Source organism: Corvus moneduloides, chromosome 9 (assembly GCF_009650955.1).
Source record: "Corvus moneduloides isolate bCorMon1 chromosome 9, bCorMon1.pri, whole genome shotgun sequence".
Lineage (NCBI taxonomy): Eukaryota > Metazoa > Chordata > Aves > Passeriformes > Corvidae > Corvus > Corvus moneduloides.
Genome location: NC_045484.1, coordinates 21,049,581 through 21,072,355, shown reverse-complemented (window position 1 = coordinate 21,072,355; position 22,775 = coordinate 21,049,581). Strand labels below are relative to the sequence as shown.

The 22,775-nt window shown below is 40.7% G+C and overlaps 1 protein-coding gene across 2 annotated transcripts in view; it reads left to right on the top strand.

Annotated features, from left to right (window-relative positions):
• The first annotated feature begins 1,200 nt into the window (after positions 1-1,200).
• ST6GALNAC5 (ST6 N-acetylgalactosaminide alpha-2,6-sialyltransferase 5) overlaps positions 1,201-22,775 on the top strand; it is a 79,232-nt gene continuing 57,657 nt past the window's right edge. Inside the window, exons 1-2 of one of the 2 annotated variants that reach the window (XM_032118357.1) lie at positions 1,201-1,492; positions 2,111-2,332. In XM_032118357.1, coding sequence (XP_031974248.1) covers positions 1,427-1,492; positions 2,111-2,332 — 288 coding nt within the window. In that variant the 5' untranslated portion in view covers positions 1,201-1,426. The remainder of the gene's footprint in view (positions 1,493-2,110; positions 2,333-22,775) is intronic. The other variant, XM_032118356.1, reaches the window with a different exon arrangement.

Below are 22,775 nucleotides of genomic sequence, written 5' to 3'. Positions count from 1 at the left end.
AAGTGCAACCACATAATAAAGAATTACCAAGACCTGATAAGATTCTTCTTACGTTGCTCTGTTTGTCTTAACAACTGGTACTGTTGAAACCAACCGCACAACCTGCATAAACAGCAAGTGTGTGTGCAACACGGCATCTTCTGTGAAATGATAAAGCGTGTTTACGGCGTTATCCGCTGATGTACCACACCTTCATGTTTCTTCTTCCTTTCTTAAAAGGCGCTAATTGCTGCATGCTGTGCCCATGCTAGAGATGGCATTTGTTTCACTGTTAGTCCTCCAATGAATTAGCAAACGTAAAAAATGGATTTCAATGACAATTCCAACCTTGAGAAAGGTGCTATTGTGACTGTGGTTGAGTTACCCTGCTGATAGTTTTCTCCTCAATGTAATTTTTAATACTACATAGCTGTAGGTTAGGTGTGAGCCATATTTTAGAACTCCTATTTAGATGAGTAGTTTCAAGTGAAATAACTTCATGATTAGGAGATAGATTTTTTTTTAATGCTGTCAGTCTAATAACTTCGTAAGGGATCAACCCTAAAAATGGCTTGTTTAGAAGGGGCACATTTATTAATGTGGAATTCCCAGAGCAAAAGATCTATGTAATTTGAGGTCTGATAAAGTTTTCACAACTGAACCAAACACTATTAATACAAAGAAAGAATAAAAAACTATTACTACAAAGAAAGAAGAAAAAACTTTAGAAGGCTGCTTGTGAGAGTGGGAAAATGTCCGCCTTCAGAAACCAGAAAGATGGCATGGGGAGCAAGTCTGTGAGATTTGCTTTGGAAGACGAAGAAAGCTTCTGTCAAAAGGGTTTGAAACCGATTGTTAGAGCTTAGGAAAGATTGTATGAGAGGGTATTGTCAGCGCCGCACAAGGAGTTGAGGGCGTCGATTTTTTTACTAACGTGAATTTAAAGTATTGCCTGATCGCTGCCACCTCCAGGAAACCCAGGTAGCAGTGGGAGAACGATAAATTTTCCGCTGGGGAAAAACATAAATAATGTAACGTGAAGGTCGTGCCCCGGTGCCACAAGCAGGACAGAGGCCTGGGCAGAGGGAGGGAAGAAGGGAAGGAGCTCCAGTCCCTGCTCCTGCTCGCTCGGGGCCGGGAGAGGCGCCGCCCGCCCGGTGCCCGCCCGGTGCCCGCCCGGTGCCCGCGGCGATCCCGCCGCTGCCGCCCCCCCGCGCCGCGGGCTCGCCGGCGGAGCAGCGCCCGAGCGGGAGGCAGAAGTTAACTTCCACCTGCCCTGAAGTCGCCGCTGCGCCGGCAGCAGGAGGCGGAGGCGGAGGCGGAGGCAGGCGGGGCAGCCGAGGACCCGGCTCTGGCAGGCTCCGAGGGTCCGGCCGAGTGTAATTCCCCCCTAATCCCCGCCACGGCGGCGCTTCCCTGGCCGAGCCATGTCTGCGGCTTCCCCGCCATGCCGAGCATAGCGGGGAGCGGGAGGACTGGCGGCCGGGAGGCGCACAAAATGAAGACCCTGATGGTAAGTGCATTGTTGGCACGGCTCATCCCGGCTCCGGCGGCGGGGAGGAGAGCGGGGGAGAGGCGCGGAGCGGAGCTGCCCCGGGCACCCTGTACACGCTCCAGCCTTTCCCGGGCTCTCTCCCGCGGCTCTCCGGGATCGCGCGAAGGCGACCAAACCTCGGTGGCGGCGACCAAGAACTTTCCGCCTGCTTTCTTTTATTCGTGTTGCTTGTGGTTTGGGGGTTTTGTGTGTGTGTGCGTTTTAAGGAGCTGCTTAAAGGACGAGGCTGGAGGTAGCTGGGTGGGGGGAAGCGCTACAGTCCCCGACACTCGTTAAAATGCACGAATGAGATGCCCAAAGGGGACGGCGGCACGGGAATGAGAGGCGCGGGGTACCGGGCGCACGGAGGGGAGAAGAGGCGAGGAAGCAGGGCTGGGGGAGAAGGAGGGAGGCACGGGAGCGGGCTGGCGAGGGGGCAGGAGGAGGACGGAGGGGCTTCCCCAGTTCACTCCTCGCACTTCTGCCGGGGGGCTGGCGGGTGAAACTTGCGGGTGCGTCGGTGGGGAAGCGGCGCGCCCCGCTGGGCCCCGAGGAGGGGGGAGCCCGCTGAGCCGGCTCTCTTTCTGCCCCCCGCAGCGCCACGGGCTGGCCGTCTGCCTGGCGCTCACCACCATGTGCACCAGCTTGTTGCTCATGTACGGCGGCATCGGCATCGGCGGGGGCCACCCGGAGCCGCGGCGGCGGCAGCAGCAGGTGGCGGCGGTGCCCAGCCGCCCGCCGGAACGCGGCCAGCGCCACCCGGCTCTGCCCGTCGGCGCCGGCCTCCTGGAGGGCTACATCAGCGTCCTGGAGCACAAGGTGAGCCGCCGGCCGCGGGACCGCCCCTCCCTGCCGGCCTCCCTCGGGGGGCACCAGCCAGAAACCTGCCGAGCTCCCCCTCCCGCCGCCCGTGAGATGCCCTCTTCCCCTCGGCGGGACCGCCGTGCCCTGCCTGCCTCGCTCTCGGGGTTGTTTTACGCGGCCTCCGAGTGCCGTCGTGCCTGGCCCGAGGGCAGGAATTAGCGGGGTCAGGAGCCGGGCTCCAGCCCGCTGTTGGGTATTTGTGCAATGCCGCTTCTCTTTTCCCTTGCACGTTAGAAGGCGGGGGGCGGGAGGGTGAAGTGTGTTGTTTCTAATGCTGTATGCGCTAGGTAGAGTACAAATGTATGTTTATGGTTATATTAGTAAGGGTTAAAGAATGAACTTTATTTACTGGAAGGCAAAGTCAATAGGTAGGTGTTTATTCTTAGCTCATTTTGTCATAGGAAAATAAAATAAAAAAAAGTCTCCTGCACAAATGACCTTTTCATCCCCCTTCTGGGAAGCAGAAGTTGTCAACCGTAGTTTCCATTCTAGAAATTGGGGGCACTTCTTTAATGGTGAACAAAATGATGTCCCTCCCCTTGACAGAGGAATTACCAGGCTGTATTGTCAGACTATAATACTTGTTTACCAGAGACAGGCAGACTAAGCTTTGATAGCTCACAGGACAGATGTAGTGACATAAAGTGGGCAAGGGGGCACATCCATGCCAAAGAGATGTTTGAACTTCAGTAATTTTCTCAGAAGGCAGATTCCTCTACTTTTTGTGTGGTGTTTGGTTTGTTGCTTTCACCTGGAAATTCCAAGGTCTCCCTCTTCCAAAACCCCAGATAATGTTTAGTACACACACATCTTGCAGTAAAAATGTACTGTAAAAAATAAGCAAGGGAAGTGAGGATTCTCAACTTTCTTATGTTTTCACATCCAGACTGACAACTTTCTGAAAGATATGTTGTCAAACAAGTTACTGGGCTCAGTTTAGAGGTACTGTGTGAAGACTAGTGACTTTGATATACAGAGATTTTTATTGTTCCTTCTGGCATAACTTCCTATGCAAGAGTTGTCTGTAGGGCTCTTAACACAGAAAAATAGCACATGATAGTGCCTTGTAGGCTTTATTTGCTTTCTTACATGGTTCTCCTGGAAATTTTCTAATGTAATGTCTATAGAAAAAGCAAGTTTGGCCATGGGCTTCCTACTGTGTGTCGTGTACTCTTGTAATTCTTTTGTTCTTCTTGAACATGACTGGAGTGATAGGTGTAGATATATGTGCACATGATTTTTGTAAACAGCAGTAACTGAAAAGGCATCTGTGGGCTTTTGGGATGCATGTGTGAGTAGCCTTCTGATTCTGCTAAAACTTCACACTGGTTTCTCCAGACTCACAAACATCCCTCGTTAACAGGCTATACTTAAAATCACTGTTCTCGTATTTTCCAGGGTAATTTTAATGTTTACCTGTGTTTTGGAGAAATATGATCCTTTGGCTTTTTAATATATTATAATATGGCCCAAACCCCACAGATATTCCATTTCTGAATTTCATTTCACACAGCTCATGCCTCACAGTAATAATCTGCTGAAAGTTTAATAACTTTTCTGCCTAACTTCTGTGGGTCAAAAAGGATGTTGTGCAATCCCTGCTGTGTTCCCAGCTTGCTTTGTCTTATTTTAATGCACATGAGATCATGCAGAAAGCTGTGCCACTGTGGTATACAGAGCAGTGAGGACACTGCATTACCATAAGGAGATGGGGGAGAAAGGGGCTATGTCTCTTAGTAATGTGTTTCTTTTTGTAATTTAATGCGGTAATCCATGTACTTGACATCCCAGAATACATAGGTTTCACACATAGTAAAAAATGGAGAACGCAAAAGATTGCAGGCATTCATGGTTTGGAAAAAGAGGGATGCAGGATTGGTGATGGTGAGAATAGGGAGAGAGATACGAGGAGCTGAGAAATCGTGAGATGTTCAGAGAACATGTGGTCTGAGTAGGACATTGGAAACTGCAGAGAAGACAGCTTGAATAGTGAAATGAGGAAATTGGGGAAGTTTTAAGGAATGTAAAGAGAGCTGCAAGAAGAGAGCAAGGTAAAATTCTGTAGCTGTGAGAAGGACATGATATTTGAAGAGACAGGGAGGTCTGGAAGGAGATGAGAAGTATCTGTTGTTTGAGGACAACAGGCTTGCAAAGGTGAGGCAGGAATGACTTCAGCAATGGTACATGTTATTTTGATAGCACAGAGGTGATGGTGTGAAATGACAGTGAATGGTAGATTTTTCACAGTATAACTTCCTTAATTTCCCATATAGAATCTTGGAATTATCTGGCAGCTTGAATGACCTGAAGCTGAATGACTGTTATACAAAATTCATCCATGTTCATGCCTGAATGACAGCTAGCAGTAAACTGAATGTCTGGATCATTCTGTCCTTGTTGCTGGATCCCATAATTTGCTTTAACAGGAAAATCTCCTTTCATGTTTGTGGTGTTGTACATTAAATGCACATTCTGGTGCATTTAATGAGAGTAAGTATGCACATGCACAACAAGTACTGAAGTTATTATTAATCCATAATCACAATGTGGGTATTGACACACAAGCTGTGTATGTGGTAGTATAGATGTTTCTCTTCAGGGATAAAATTTAACAATTTTCCTCAATGTGAAATATCATGTATTACAAATGTCTGTCACTACTAGCAATACAGCTCATTTAGTAGTGCTGGATGATCATGTATGGAGACTATTTGCCAGAAAATCTGGGCACTTAGTAAAGTAACAATGATTTTGAAATATAGCCTGCAATACTGTAATTACCAATTATTTTTCTCCTTTAATTTTATATTCAGTAAGAATTGTAGTTCCTCATCCATACTGTCAAGATAAGCAGGCAGTCTCTGAGAATACAGTAAAATATGTCATTTTTCTTACTGGGTTGAGGAGTTTTTTTGCAGGAGTTTCTATTCTTTGCCTTCATGGTTTCTGCAAGCCCATTTTTCCATGAGTCAAGCATCAGAGATCAGAACCCCTGTACTTAGCTTTAGTAGCCTTTCACAGTTTAGCAGTACATACTTAATTTTTGTCAAGCTGAATTCTTGGAATAAAAAAAAATCAGAAATGCTGTGGATTCAGAGATGCAAGTGGAGTCTTGTCATTTCACCTCTGCGTGTCCCAGAGTAACAGCCCTTGACAGACATGGTTGATGGATGTTTGAAATGAATAAATAGTATCTCTTTTTGTTCCCAATAGCCAGATGTTGTATCCTAAAAAAATCTTGCATTTTGAACAGAAAATATGGTTTGCTGGTAGTTGCTATTGAGAGGTCAAGGACTGAAACAAAGTGAAGAAGTGGCAGCTTCTACTTCAAGGAGCTGTTGCATCCTACAGAGGCACACTGAGTGTAGCACTGCTTAGCTACTGCATCTGCTCTCCAGTTAGAAAGGACAAGAGTCCTACACTGTCAAAGTGACATCTTTCATGAATTCTTTGAGTGTTATCCTGAAATTAAAGAGGTTTTGTCACTGGCATTGAGGGAAGCCAGAATTATGCTCTTCTGTGGGAAGGCATGGGGATAAGCCTTTCTGTTGATTTATCATCATGCTAGCAAGAAATTACAATGCCAGTATTTTTAAAGCAATTATTGCGTACAAATAAGAGAATGTTAATGAAAGTAGGAAGCCTAGCACTATTCCAGAACTTGCAAGAAATAAATATTTGACCATTATATTACTATTCTGAAATGAATGTGAAAACATATCTCTGGATAGTTAAAAACCTTTTTTCCCAGTATTGACTCAACAGTTGGTGCTGCAAATAAAATATGAGTTTGTCACGTATGTAATTGAATAATATTTCAAACCATCAAGGATTTTGTTTCTTAGAAAATAAAAAAATCGAAATCAATCCTGCAGTCAAAATGTATGATTTATTGAAAACACTTTTAAATACCTTAAGAGAGCATTGAGATCGACATGATAATTTAAGTGATCACAATGATTTCCTAATTTATGATAATGTGAATTATCATATGCAAAGAAATCTTTGTGATCCCTCTAAATTAATGCAGATCAGAGAATAGTGTAGTTAATGAAGTGTTTGAGGAGGAGTCATTCTGCAAATAGTGCTGCTATAGCTCCTTAATCTCTGAGTGGCAAAAAGTTGCTCTTGGGTGAAACTATTTTTTTCAGGATAATAAACTTTGTGCACTTAAAATCCGGTGGGAATCTTGCCATGTTTTATATTATTTTTACTAATTATTAAATCAAATGTGTTTGGAATCTGAATTTTTACCTCATTAAACCATTGACAATTTGGGGCTGTATAGTTTTGAGGGGCTTCGCTAAACCAGCCTTCATAACTAAGCATAGAGATGAGAAGGAATCAAATTATTTTGAGGGTTTTGGTGTCTTTTAAATTAATTTATCACAGAACCATAATGCATCTTACTGCATTACAACTTGTCTTGCCTAAGGTGAGATCAAGCTTGCAGAGTTAAGTAAATAATGTACCATAATTTCATTACATGTTCCTATTTGCCCCTGAAATTCTTACCTGCAAAGGAAGGAACACAAACTTTATTATCCAATTAAGGATTTGATGGAGTTTTTATTGTGTGAGAGATCCACAAGGGGGAGACTTTATTCTAGAATAACCTTGTTGGGGACACTTCCATCTGTCTGAGACCTAGGCAAGGTGAGAGTCCAACTGCCCTTTTCTCAGTGCTCTCTTGGCTTCCTGGCTTTTTTAATTTTAGGTACCACAGTTACCTACCACTGATAAGCTGTAGGTTTATTTAAATCCTTATCAAGTTGGCATCTTGGAAAAAAAAAAAAAAAAAAAAAAAGAAGACCATGACAGTCAGGGAATGTAACCAAATATCCACGCACACAGAGCAGAGACAATTGTTTTTCCAGATTTACCCAGCTTTTGAATAATGATTGTCCTGTGCTTTACAATTTCTTACTTTTGAGCTACTGCAGTGGTGTGTTTTTTCAGGCTAACATTCATTTTGATGACCCTTGTCTAAAATTTTTAGCAGTTTCTGTGTGTACCAGCTGCTCACACAGGGCAATACAGAGCACACAGCAATGACAGCAAATTAAGGTACATTTTCCTGTTTTCCAGGTTGCTTGGCCTCTCTGCAAGGAACCAGTAGTTCTAGTGTGGCACTGCTCCTACTTAGAATATCTTGAAATATTTTTAAATGTTTACATGTAGGTATCAGTTGCTGTGCAGTTTATACATTTGTTTTATGAAAAAGGCTGTGTGTAGTTGGATACATCTTTTTGGACACATCTGACTCCAGTGTATACTTGAGAGAGAAATGTTAGCTAGGATAATAAAAAAATAGTATTTTACAGTTAGCACTATTGCCTAATTCTTTCTGAAACAAGTGCCGTTAAAGATGAAATCTAACTAGCAGGGGTAGTGGGTCCAGGCAGAGGTTGGAATCTGTTGCTTATAAAATTGTCTCAAAAGAGCACAGATACTATTACATGTTGAAATGTCCCTGAAAACTGAAAGATGTTTGGTATGCATCTAGTACATGATGTTGTAAATGTCCAGTAATGTAGCGTGATGCATAAAAACCTACCCAACCACAAGCTAGCCATGTTCTGATCATTTCCTGGTGAATGGGAAGATAAAGGAGAGAAAATCTTTGTTGTAATTCTGAAAACAAGAGAAGGTTTTGGAGTTTATACTAGGTGAAGATCTTGCCCTATGTAATTTGTGCCATTTTGTGATACAGCTTTATTCTTTCATAGCAACTGAAGCAAAAAGGTTATTTCAGAGACTGTATCAGAAGATACTGATGATTTATTTCAGTACAAACATTAATAGTAGGTAGTCAGGTTGACAGTTGATGCAGAATTGTGTTTTAATTTTCTCGCATTTTGAAAAAGTTACATCTTACAGACTGATGTCACATCTGTGATATCACACATATCACATCTGATACCATGTATTGGTCATAATATGTTATCTTATTTTTGCAACTGACCAAGACAAAATGTTTTGGGGTTTTTTTGTTTGTTTGTTTGTTTGTTTTTTTCTCCTTTTTTTTGTTTGTAAAAGAAAAACTGCAGAAGCATGAAGAAGTTAATTTTTGCACTTCTTTTTTTGGCCGATTCTGGATTATATGAATTTTTCACAAATTATCCTGGTTTGTGAAAAGTGAAGAATGAGTAAATATGCTCTTTTCTGTTTTATGAATATCATACACATCATATTTTAATAAGTAGGTACTGTCTGTTTCTCTCATCTGCTTACCTTTCTTCTTTTGTGAACATACAAAATTCTTAATTCAATAGATATGCAAAATACTTCCAGGCAGGGAATTGGTGACACTTTGTCTGCTGGTGAAATTTGTTCATCTCTCATGCAAAACCCCTTAATTTTTTTTCTCTTTACTTCCAGCATTAATTTCAATGACCATATTTATATTTTTAGTATGTGTTGAAGTATATTATATTTGATAACCATTTAAAGTTGCCATATAATGCACTTCTTTTTCCCATGATCTTTCACTGTGAGCATTTTAGGCTATTTTCATCTTCCTGTGAAGACAAAGTGTTCTTTTGAAGGTTTTTAATCCTTAGTGGAAGCAAGTCTGAACTAAATGAGATTTTCAATGACAGGAAATGTAATTTTTGCTCACAGCTGATGGATATCTCTCAATAGAGTTCCTTAAATTCTCCCTTTCTGCTTGTCCTGGGGCATAAGTGGATATTGAGTGTCATCCTAACTATGTGATATCCTCAAAACATAGGCTGCAGGTAGTTTCCTGTTCCCAGTGACCTTCCTCGTGAGTTTAAGCTGTATTGCTCAGTAACGCTCCGTATGCACATCCTTGATGCTGAGGTGGCATTGATAGAAGAACTCAGTGCATTAATTGAACTTCTAATTAGGGCAATTATGATCAAATCAGCAGTCATTTGGTGCTGATATAAGCAGATGTGACAGCACAAAAGCTACTTTGAAGGTGAGGTGAAGCATCATGGTATTTAACCTCACTCTGTTTCACCTCATCCCTAAGCAATCTCCATTAGTCATCACTCTTTCTCTCTAACAGTTAAAGCCTGAAGTGCTAAGACCAGGTTAACTACTAAAGTTTGGTGTCAGCTGGAGAAGAAAGTATTTTCAGTTCAAAAACTGCTATTAAATGTTGTCTATTGTCATTCTGAAAATAGCCAAATGCAGTTAAAAATAGGAGTCACATAGGAAGTGAGGAAACGAGTCAAGGCTGAAACTTTCTGCCTTCAGAGAGTCTGTTTGCAACAGAAGTGCAAAATACAGATGGAGAAGTGGAGCTCTGAGGTGCCCCTTGATAGTCTGTATGAAAGACAGAGCTGGGCACTGAGAAACATGTACGCACTACTGTTGGGGTCCCTCCCCTGCCATGGAGCCCTGGGAGAGGGGCCCTGAGGGCACAGACACGGGGTTTCCCTGCCCCTGCTCAGCCTCGTTCCCATTGGTTGGTTTGTGTTCGCTGCGCGGGCAGAAGGACCCTTGGTCCTGTGACTGGAACAGTTCCTGGGCAGAGCTCCGGCCATGCGGCTGGAGAAATAAACATCTCTGAAACATCTAGCAAGAATCTGTCTGTCCATATATATTTCCTTTCCACGGGACTCCTGGTTTGATATATGCGTGTTGCAGGATCCCCACTGCAACACACTACTATGGAGAATCCAGCACATTTGAACTGAGGTTAGGCAAATCTGGTAACACTGTGTCTGGGCTGTATTCAGAGAGGCACAGGAAGGAAGAGAAGCACAATGTGTTTATTACATGCAATAATGAACACTGAATCCTTACTGAAACCTTGTGAGAGAACTTCAGAATAAGACTGGGTTATTTTAAAACACAGAGAGGGAAAACTAATATATTTAATAGATTAGTATTTTTTCACAATGACACTGTTCATTGTTCAAGATAAGGGAACAGTAATGGGTTTATATGATATACAGGCAGCATAGATCAGGTTTTCTTAATTCAGATTTAATAATTTGGACTGTTGTAAGTAACACAGAACAAGAATATATAAATGTGTGTCTTGTTGAATACAACATGTTAGGAATTCATTGCAGCTGTAGAAAAATTTCCATTACAGAATGGATGGCTTAGTTAAAAATAATCTGGAAGAAGAAAATGTTTCTCAATAAACATTCAGTATATTTGGAATATGCATTTTTGTTTAGCAAATAATATATTTTGATTTTAGTGTGTTATTAGCATCTTCAGGTATTGGCATGATGTTAATATTGCAGAAACAAAATACTCTGTAAATTTTGTACTGTTAAAATATATCTTGCCCACAGCTATAGCAGGTCATAAAAGTAGATGTAATAACACTCAGCAGAGCATCAGTCTAAAAGTTAGCTCTAAAGAAAAGAAAAATTCCACAGTGCGAATTTGTGCAAATGTACATCTGTACCAAGCCTTGTGCACAGGAAAGTTGAAGGAGCTATTGTTATGTTTAAGAAATGTCTGCCTGAGAAACAGGGTTCTAGAGACTGAATTCATCACTGAGTATGTGCTGCTTACAAGTTTGCCTTCATGAGGTTAAAACCTTTTCTCCCAGTTTGAGATGCCAGGCAGTGTCTTACAGGCAGTGACATCCAGGCTCATTCTGTTCTAAACTTTCTTGCCTGCATTACTGTTCGCTGTGGATAGACATTTTTGTTCCATTTCAATGAACTTCACATTTGTGACTTGTACAAAACATAAGCGTCTGAGGAAACACATAACTACAGAATCATGGAATCCTACAATGGTTTGGCTTGGAAGGGACCTTAAATATTATTTTGTTCCACTCCCTGCCCTGCAATGGACAGGGACATTTCCCACTATCCCAGGTTGTTCCAAGCCTTGTAGTACCTGGCCTTGAACCCTTCCAGGGATGGGGCAACCACAGCTTCTCTGGGCAACCTGTGCCAGGGCCTCACCACACTCATAGTGAAGATTTTTCTCCTAATATCCAATCAACACCTATTCTCTTTCAGTTCAAAGCCATTCCCTCTTGTCATAGGATACGATGTTTTCTACTTCAGTTCATGTATACTGCACACCAGATTCAATAAAGTGAGGGATGTAATCTAAGAGTATATTTTAAACAACCACAGCTGACACAGCAGACGGGAAGGTAGCATGTGGCTGTGGGCTGATGAAATAATGCAGAGATTCCAAGGCTGGCAGAGGCTGGGTAAGGAAGTCTATCTAGTGTAGTTTGAGACAACCTTGTAAGCTTGAAACCAGAATAGTCCTGCTCTATCCAAGCAAGTAAATCCTGATCTTTGGCAGGCACGTTTTTTCTGGAGCTGGGCTGGCTCTGCACTGTACTTCCTGTAGCATTTGAAGGTCAAGATAGGTGGAAGCTACGTGGAGTGCCCGGGGAACAGTGGTAAAGACATGCCAACAACACATCTGGACAACTCTCAAGTGCAGTGCCAAGGACTGAAATTGCATTTGTTATTCTAGCTGTTCTTTAACTTTAGCCATCCAAATTATGTACACCTTGTAATTGAAGAGACTGAACCTTTGGCCACAGCAAAGACATGTTTAGAAAACATGGTTTCCAAGACTTGTCCATGGTCCTTATGAGAAAGCTTTTGGCCAAATGCATGGAAGCAGTGCTTTCCCAGCTTATCCTCAGTCTTTGTGCAGAGCTCAGTGGCTCACAGAGAATATGGGCTGTTGTACAACCTGTGCTATCCCTTCCCTGCTCTCCTCCAGCTTTCCGTGTGGTATCTTTGGGTCAGTCCTTCTGACACTTGGCTAAATTTCATCCATGGAGATTAAAATAACTTCACATGCTCCTAAATTTGGTTGCTGTCCATTTTAGTCCTAATGCAACTGTAAAAGGGTTAGTTTTACACATCTCAGCATATTGGTTGACTCTAAAATAGGAACATACACCTCAAAATACAGTTAGTGGTCTAAATGCAGCTGCCAAAGCAATGCAGAGTTAGCACTGCCTGTCCTTGCTCAGCTCATCTGCCTGTGCCTGGATAACTGCAGGTGAACTCCTATTTTCAAAAAACAAAATGTAACAAAACGCTTCATGTTTTATTTAGGTAATTTCTTTCTTAGAGCTTATATTCCGTAAAATGGTCATTGTTGATGTTATTGATGACTATGCAAAATACATTTTACAAATAAAACACCTATGACAAAGTCACTGCTATTTCCATTTGTTCACCTACTTACATATTCTCTTTGTAACACCGCTCCAGATTTCTTTCAGTTTTTAATAGTGATTCATGAGCCTTACAAAGACTGAGACAGTTTGTTCTAATATTGCTCACATTATCCACAAGAACTACCTCGGCCATGAATGGGACTGTACATAATACCTAGCCCTTCAGTGAGGGTTTTCCCAGTGCCAGCTGACATGATGTCTAAGCATATGTCACGATGGGATTTTGCCAGCAGACAGGAGCACACTCTGCCCTCTCTTTGAGCTGGTTGGAGATGCACAGGCTCAGCTCTGGCAGCAGAGCCACTGCAGTTTGCCTGTTGCTAAGCCAGAACTAATAAGCTTGACTGAAAGGCGGGGTTTATTGTCCTGGGCTCAGCATACCTGGTGTGGTTATGTAGCTTTCACATGGAGCTTCTGTGAGTCCTACAGTCAACTCACAGGCAGCACTGGGCTGGCTCTGCACTGTACTTTTTGTGTTGTTGGCTGTATGGAGCATGGTCAGGATTTGCTTGCATCTCCCAGCAAAAAACTTCTAGTCCATATCCTAATGGCTTCCTAACCCTGCTCCAGAGGAGCATTTTCAGTCCTCTGCCCCATTGCCAAGAATTTTCTACCTTATATGACTGGAGAAAATAACTCACAGTACTCTTGTCGCTTAAATTTTGGTCGTTAGATTCCCAGATGTTTAGTACACTCAACAAAAAAGACTATTTTTCATAATTTCTTTCTTGTACCACAGCCTAATATGAGAGATGATGTTGTGGATCAGGTTTTCAAAGTTTGAAATGAGACACTAAATTAGGTTCACAGAGCATGATTTAGTCATCTGAGTCACCACTTACAACAAAATCTGCTGTTTTCACTGGGCAGATACTTGCTGAAGAAAACATTTTGATTTCTTTGCTTTACAAAATCATGTTTGAGAATGAAGCTATGTTGTTTTTCACTTGTAACATGGCTATTTCTATATGCACAAGTTATTTAATTTGCAATGTTTGTGTTTTCATTTGTCTTTTCTGGTATTCTTACCATGTATATATTTCTGAGGAAATAGTGATAACTATATCTTAATTTTGGTCAGTGAAGAATTGTTGCTGATAGGATATTTAGTAATGTCTTCACTCACAAGATACTGTTTCACCTTTGAGCCTTAATGTTACTCCTTCCATATGTAATTATCATACTAATGGCTTTATTTTTGATTTAATTTTTATGAATAGCCAAAAGCTCTGTTTTTTTTACAAGTAGAATCAAAACTAGAGCTGCATTTTTCACTTTTGCTGTATCTGCTTTATGTCTCAGTAGCAGTGCAAAGAAGCAATGAACCTAGTTACAGATATGCTGAATATTCTTTCTCAGGGGTGATGTTGGTGTGTCCCTGATGGCTTAAGGGCATAATTGAGGTACTTTATGCAGCTGGTAGATGTGGAGGAGGGATATCAGGGCCAGGAGGGTATCTCTGGTATTAATGTGTCTGATTTCTTCCAGCACAGTGAACCCTTTTGATCTGTAGCAGTTTATGTAATACAGAACAGCTTTCAGGGTATCTTTAATTATGCCTGTGGATATTTTGGCCTGGAAAGTGAAATGAGGCTTTAGAATCACCTTTCACTCCCAGCTGTGCTGATTTGAAACTGACACAGCTTGTTACCCACCTGTAAGTGTAGGGATCATGTTTCTGCTCTCATGAAAGACACTGGATGTGCAGCATCCTGGGCTTCAGTAGAAGGTACAGGTGGCTCTCAGTCTTTCTGTCAGTGCTGTCAGGATGGAATAGCAATATATCCCATGCACAGACATACATATAAGCTGTAATAGCATGTATCTTCAGATCAAATCGAGACTTGAGACACCTCACAGGAGCTGAAGACCTGTGAGGTTTCATATTGCTAAGGAGCGCAGTGAGGCAGCTGCACTCGGAGCACCTAGGAGCAGAGTGTATGCTAAAAAGAGACTGAGCCATTGTGCTTCTATCAGTGCTCTCAGACACATATAGAATAAATTGATTGATGATATGATGCATCAACTTTATTAAAAGTTTCTCAGAAGTGATATCTTTTAATTACGCCACTTTCTAGTGATATTTTTCAGCATGTTATGAAGATGCCATATCATATTTGTACTGCATAATGTGAAAAAAAAAAAATTTAACCTGAAAATTAATGTCCTAGTGTTTGAACTTTCAGGTATGATGGTTAATTTTCACGGTCTGTAGAAAATAAAAAAAGAAGATTAATTCTTTTTGAAGGTGCAAGAGGTGATCTCATTCATGTCATACTAAGTCTGAGGACTAACAGTTATTTAAGTTCTCAAAACTTCTTAAAATTGAGCGCGTTGTTCACAGTAAGTGGATGATAACCTTGTGACTGAGATCAGAGGTAAAACCAGCTATAACAGAGCAGTGTGTAAGCCAGTTTAGCTGAAATTGAGTCCCTTGTGATTGTGAATGATGAGGTTGCATCTGCTTGTCTCTTTTTTTGTTTGGTTGGGTTTTTTTTAGTTGTTTTTTTTTTTGTATACTAGTCCTTGCAAAGCACTGAGACCGAAATTCAAAATAGAAGTAATCTTTAAAAAATAGTTTCCCTTGGAAAACAAATAGATCTGTCAAATTATTTTTTGCTTCATATCCCATACTTGACATCAGTAAAACTACTGAAAATTACATTACACTGTGTTTATTAAAGTTGTGCTCCTTTGCAGTAATACACATAAGACATCTTATACTGCCTTAAGGATTAAGTTAAGCTCCTTTGTCAAGCCTGTTGGTATGGCAGGACTGTTAATCTTTAACTGTCAGAGGCTGGTTAGATCCTTCTTTAAGCTGAGGCCATGGCTAAGTGCAAAGAAATTAAAACGAATCAACTCCTAGTATTTATGCTTTCATATTTTTGCACAGAGCAATCAATAAAATGAGAAGCTGGTTTAGACATATATATTTCTAAAAGAAGATTGTATTTCAAGCTGTTATTTAGCAGCATCATATTTGCTTTATGTTTATGATTGTGAAATATGAAGACAAAGTTAGCAGTGTTCAAAATACTAAATTCATGAAAGTAAGATATGCACAGGGTGACAGCTCATTGAAAGGAGCACAGAGGATAATTTTGTGAACCTACGTTTCCTAGTTAAAATTCCATAGACTTATCTACAATATGTCCGTGTTTTATTATTACATCAGTAATTATTCTTACATTTTCCTTTCAAGTTACAACATTAAGTCACAAAAGAAGAAATGTGTTGTTGCAGCATATTTAGACATGACAACACTTGAAACAAAACTGTATGAAAAAGAAGGTGAAGCTGGGAGGCAAAGTTAAATTCATATTGAAAGATAAAAGTTAACATTTTAGCCCTAAAAGGGTACAAAACTGGTTGTAAGGAACCCCAGTATTGTGCTGTATGTATCAAAGGTTTGTGTTTCACTGTGGATATGTATACCATTTAATCAATGTTGTTCTAACTACAATTTGTGAAGAGGAATTTTTTAATAATTATCTGATAATAGCCAACTAGTGCAATTTGTAACAATATTCATCAATGAAGAGATACAGGTTGTATGTTGAAGTAGTAGGTAAAATATACTGCAAAGAAGCTTTTGAGTGTGATAGATGCCTAAATTGTACTTTTCTAATCAGGATATATATATATATATATATATATTTAGTAATAGGAAAAGAAGTCCTTGAGAAATACAATTTTTTTTACATACTCCTTCAAGTATAGCTTCAAGTGGCTTTTTTTGCATTTTATGCACATATAACAGTCCCATTTTTCTGAAACAAAAGATTCCTCAAATCAATAAATAATAATTCTTTCTGCTTACGTTCACCTTGCTTCTGAGGATCCCCAAGTGCCATAGAAGCATTAAATGGAGACTACTACCATAAAGTACCGGAGCATTAATTCCTTATGACATAGGAGTACAGCGGAACAAAAAAGTTCAAACCATAGTTTTGATCTTGAGTGTCCAAAGAGGAATTTAATGTAGGAGTTTGGAAAGCTCTGGAGTGTTGAAAACTGAGGGGACTCAACCTCGGGATTGGCACACAAGCAATCACTTTGAGATACCTGACTTTCATGCATGACTTGGAAGTTAAATTTCAGACCTCCATTCAATGTAGCACTGAAGTTGTATGCAGTGGATTGGGAGAGTGATGCACCTGAAATGGATTTGAGATACCTGCTCTGCTGTGCAGAGCTGCCCATCAGAAAAACACTAACGTGTGCTTTCAGTTCACCCCTTCTGCTTGTACAGGGCCTGGTGGGGGATGGTCTAGCTCAGGTAAGAGATTACAAAAGAGAACACAATTTGTGGTTTTGAATCACAGATCTTACATGGAAATGGTGTTAGAGGGTTTGAGTTCCTTCTCCAGGAGCTGTTAAAACACATATTTTGAGTTGGAGATTACAACTCTTTGGAGCTTTCCAAAGAACTTTCTGATCTATTTTATGGAGCTGTATAACTCCTCCTTCATTGTAGGTGGCAAAGTTGGATGTCCTGTGAGGCTGCCAGATTTACCCTTCAAACACACAGAAAGGACAGTTCTTTAAATGCAGATTTGGGTGGTGGCTGAATGAGGCTTTTGTAGACCACATTTCAGGTTCCGGCTTTCAGGTTCTGTCAAAGTGTCATCAGCTGTGTCTGAGACACTAAGATCTCATTCTAAATTAGTACACAGGCACTTAAATTAATGCCTTGATTTTTAGAGCATATTGAGAGGCACACACTTTGCAACAACTCTGGTGGTTTAGGGCAGGTTAACTCTTTAGGCATAATAGCTGATGTGCACAGCAGGGCTGCACATCCCAGTGTTTTGAGCTCTAATTAACTTAAATGGGGCATGCACACACAGGCACTGGACAGCATTGAATAGGAACCCTCGAGTCCTTAGGGAAACAGTCTATTCATCATACTGGCACCAACTAATTATTTGACATTAATTTATTGTGCCTTGAAATATTTGGTGTATATTTTATACAGTACTGTATCATGCATTTGGTATTTCTTATATGACATTTTATTAAAAATATATTATGTTTAAAAATAAAATATGTGAATTTCAGTGATGGGGAGAAGAATCATGATAACATGTTTTAGACTTCTTTTTGCATGTTCCAATAGTCCCATCTTAGTTTAAAGCAAAAATAAAATCCTTTCCTGGCTCCAGAAGATGACCAACAAATAGGGTGATTTAAAAGATATTTGAATATAAATGTATCCAGTAACTGACTGATGGTTTTGGAGTATGGAGTCTATCACACTGTCCTATGAAACAAGAGTAGTTTGGGAGAAGCAGGAAAAAAATCCTGCTGTATACCTGTAAAGAACACCTTTAAGCACAAAGGTAGAAGTAGTGTTTAGGCTGCCAACTGAGTCCTTAACCTCTCCAGAAATGCTGACCCAGAGTTTCCTTGGACACTGAGTTGTGGCAAAATCACTTGGGTTGTGACTGTATTTGATCCAGTAGATTAAAACAGTGGATCTCTTTAAGTTCTGTAGACTGTAAGGGCGTCCACTGTTTGCTTGGTCTTTAGATAGTCCTCAGTTTTCTTTGCCTAAAATCTGCAAAGTCTAAAGAACAAGTTTGGAAATTATAAATACAAGAGTGAAGCTACAAAAAGTTCAATTATTTTATGTATAGCAGTAGTGAGGTATGAGCAACTGGGTACAGAAATACAGGATTTATGAAGTATGACCTTTGAAAAAAAATTGAGGTCTTCTTTCAGGCTTAACATTATGCAGCTAAAGATTAAATGACCTCCATTTTCTTTGCTTTCTATGGATTAGGAATAAATATTTTTCTCTTCCCTTCGAAAGGGTAAAAATAAAGATAAGACAGTTCTATTCTTCTCATTTAAATTAGGAAAGTTTGAGAAGAGAACTGCAAGTAGTGAATCATGTTATCATGGATAACAAAACTGCAATAAAAGCTGTTGTGCACCCTTTTCAGAGTGAGGGTGTACAGACCAGGCCATTCTGATTAGACACTGAGATACACACACTCCTGCCAAAGTGTTGTAGCTTAAGGCGGATACATGACTCGCAAATGGTGAACCCTGGCAAATCATCCATCAAGTGATGTTGAGACTCTGTCAGGGAAAGCAGCCTCAAGTAACTTTTTTTTCTTTGTTATAATCCATCCCTTCTTGTTGTGTGTCTCCTAACACTCTTATATTGACAGACATTCTTGTAACTCTTTTTCCCTTTGTATGTCTTGGGAGAACAAAAGCATAACATTGGGTAACTGGGGCCATTCCCACATGCTGCTTTGCAGAGCTGGCGAGACACACAAAAGGTCAGGAGATGCTATGAATGAAATATCATTATTCAAAGAACGCAGTCTTGCTTCTGCTAAAACTCTGTAGAATTCTCCCCTGGAAATCAGTGGAAGCAGGATTAGTGCCCAGGTCTGCAGCCCAATCAATTGTTATTAGCAGACGCTGCCGGTGCTGCAGGTGCAGGCTGCAAGATGTTAAGCATCAGATGCTGATCACCTTTCCCATGTTGGCACATAGACGTTTCCTGATTCTGCTGTGAACTGTTGAAGTCTATAGATCAATAAAATTTGAAGACAGAAAAGGCAAGGGTCAGACCAGCTCTGTCAGGTTCACAGAGATTAGGAAAAAGAGTGTAAGGTTGCAGTCTAGGGTGGCTGAAGGAGCCGAGTTGTTTAGTCTGGGGAAAAGGAGGCTCAGGAGACAGTACTGCTTTGAAAGGAGGTTGTAGACAGGTGAGAGTTGGTCACTTCTTCTAGATAATAAATGTCTTCGCTGAAAGGGTGGTCAAGCATTGGAACAGGCTGCCTGGGGAAGTGGTGGAGTCACCATCCCCGGAAGGGTTCAAAACACATGTGAATATGGTGCTCAGGGACATGGTTCAGTGTTAAGGGTGACCATGCTGGGTTATTGGTTGGACTCTCATTGGTCTTTTGCAACCTTAATAATTCTATGGTTTTGTGATGAGTGACACTGAATCTTTGTCTTTTTCTTCTTGAAACTGGCACTGAGCTCAAGTCCCAGGAGTTCCCTGAAGGGACAGGACTTCCTTGCATAAACCACTGACCTTTCTTCTTGATTATCTTTGTGAACTGGTGCTGTCTTTCAGTTAATAGAACTTTGTAATCAGGGAGCAAAGAGGGATAAAATAAAGTGACAGATTTTGCTGCTGGTTAGATGTTAATGCGAGTACTGAATGCCTTTTAAACATGTCATTCTAAATATGAGGAAACAGAGAAAAGCTCTTGCATGTATTAAAAAGCCTAGAAAAACAAACAAAATAACATTTGGCTGATGAGATTGAAGGATGTGTCACATGACTGGAAACCAGAGATACAGAAGCCGTTTGTAAGTGCAAAACTAAAATGCTTTTGTATACTTTTGCATGCTTTTTCCCCCGAGATTTACTGTTTTAAATATAAATCCTGTTTGTAAATATTACTACACTGCAAATGACTTTGGGTTTTGTCCTGTAGCTGGGACTGAAAGAGAAATTCAAACAGCAGAGTATTTCTGGAACTGTAAGACTGTATTACTCTTGTTCCTTACTGAGAGTTAGAGCAGCTCCATGCCATCTCTAAATTTATTCTCTCCTTTTGGTAATATCATTTGCAATGGCAAACAGAGTAGTTCAATTCTATACTGTTTCCTGCTGTCTATACTAATGGCTCAGGGAGAGATTGGTGTGAAACCATTTTTGAACACTTCACAGTATCTGCCCACTTGAACGCTCCTATATAATATTTTAAAAGTATGAAATGCACTTCGTGTAAAATAGAACCAGGCTAACTAGTCCTGGTTTGGAATCTTTAGATTAAAACTCCAGCCCTTCAAGTGAATCTCTCTGTGTCTGGATTTGCCTCAGGTTTCAGAGAGGGTGCCCCTAGCCAAGAAAATTCAGGCTCTGTGTCATGAGGTGCTACAGTCTTTCCATATTAGAGCATAAGGTTGGTAACTTTGTCTCAGGCACTAGCAGCATGTTTTAGACGAGAGTGAGAGCTCCATGTCTCCTAACCTTTGCTCAAACTCCCACTTTTCAACACTCAACTCTCATTCCTACAGAGGCTGTTGAGAACTAGTGAAGATACAAAACAATTGCTATCAGCACCATCATCTGACCACAAATTCAAGAGCCTGGGCGGGGGGGACATATTCCTGTGTTAAGCATTGTTCTAAACACTGTGGACATATTCTTCTAGGACACCTCCCATGAAATTATGTTTACCTGGTGCTTTGTTTTGAAATAGATAGGCTTTGTTTTTTAAGATAGGCAAATTATAATTTGGCTTTAGTGAGCGATATTTGTCAGTTCATTTGCTTTCTTAATACTTGCTGTTTTTCCTGGCAATGGACTAGTTGGCTTTGAGAATAAGGTGTTTATTTATGTCAATCTTATTCCTTCAAGCCTTCTAGCAGAGCAGGCTCTGAGGTGCCAGGTGCTCTCAAACACGGGGCAAGGAGACACTCCCATTCTGTTGATTGTTCTTTGACCATGACGTACCTCACACCGGCAGAGCTCCTTCTTGAGTGATTTGAGCCCTTATGGTAACAAATGGGTCAGTGTTATGGCTCTCATTTTAAAGATGAATTTCAAAGTGGTAATTTCACTATAAACTAGGCAGCCTATGGGTTCAGAGTGATCCACAGGGGTGCTTCTTAGACTGAAAGGCAGCCTGGGCTGTTTGCAGGGGGATTCTCTCTTTCCTAGCCAATAGCTGGCTGGGAGGATCCTGGCAGCTGATCAAGAGGTATGGCCTGGCTAGTTGGCATAAGACTTACCCAGATCACATCTGTACCCACAGCTGCTGGACCTGCTGTATGTCTGCTGTGGTTGTTTGATGAACTACAACAAATTCTTATTTGTTTTAAGGGGCTGACTTACAGCCATGAAATGGGATAGAGATGGATGCCAGGTCTTTTTTGCCCAAGAAGGTAATTGGTGATCAATCTCTCCCTGTCCTTACCTCAACCCAGGAGCCTTTTGTTCTATTTTCTCTTCCCTGTGCTGCTGAAGAGGCGAGTGACGGAGCTATGTTGGTGTGCACCTGGTGTCCAGCCAGGGTCAACCCACCACAGATGTTTCCACTTTTGAATTAAACGATTGCCCTACAAAGTAGTGTAACTAAACTGTTTAGGTCCAGCACCAGGTGAAGCATCAAAATCCTTGGAAAACTATACACAGGGCATCACAACCTGTATTTTGCAGGAAGTTGACATGTACTTTTTTGTGGAATGATTCAGTGCTGTTAATTTTTATCTTACCTTGCTTTTGAAGGTATGAGCGAGGGGACACCAGATTCAATATTCTCTCATAGGTAATGCTTATGGAAAGACTCATCAGTTGTGCCAGTCAAGATTTGTCTTTCAGAATGGTCCATCTTCTTATTTGCAGTAAAAGTGAGGGTATGGATGGGGTGGGATATAGATGGGATTTGTAATTCACCTGTAGTGAAACTGTGATATGTGGTGGATTTGGTTTAAAAAAGGAATGGCTTGTGCTTTGAAGCCAATGATGACATATATATCAGCTTTTAGTTATATTGTAGCTGTGTTTACCTCAAATTATTTTTGAGACACCAGTGCTAAAGTGGAACACAATGTAACATTTGTTGTAAAGTCAGAGAAACTCTCTCCTTGGTCTTCTTTTGGTAAAGGTTAAACCCTGTGTTGGGGAACAGTACTTTAAAAATCCCGATTGTACTTCATAAATCATCTCAGTGTGATTTTTTTTAAAATTCTTTTTCCTGTGTGTTATTTTCTCACCTCAGTGCAGTCTGTTGCTGTGCATTCAAATGAAATTCACTGTTTAGACCTATAATTCTTGAAAGCCTCTGCTCTAAAGTCCAGTGAGACACATTTTCTCTTTTACTAGTAGATGGTGATAACATTAGTCTCTAATCTCATTAGTTTGTAAAAAACACCCCATAGCACTTGTGTGCTTTAAAGAAGCAGGAGGTAGAAGAGGCATGATTAAATTTGTAGAAATTGTAAGAAAAATGTTTCTTCTGCAGTAACAATACACTTACATTAGTTCAGTATTAGTATTTTGGAAGACTGGGGAGAGTCTCTCATTCTGAAGTTAATATGCTCATCTCTTGCATGAAAAAACGTAGTATTTACATTAGTATGTTTGTGACATAACTGCAAAATGGCATATTGATATCTTTTACTATTCATAATTTGCCTTTCTGTCAATATTTTTTTTTATGTTATCACTTTGAAAGAGGCAAGCTAACAAGT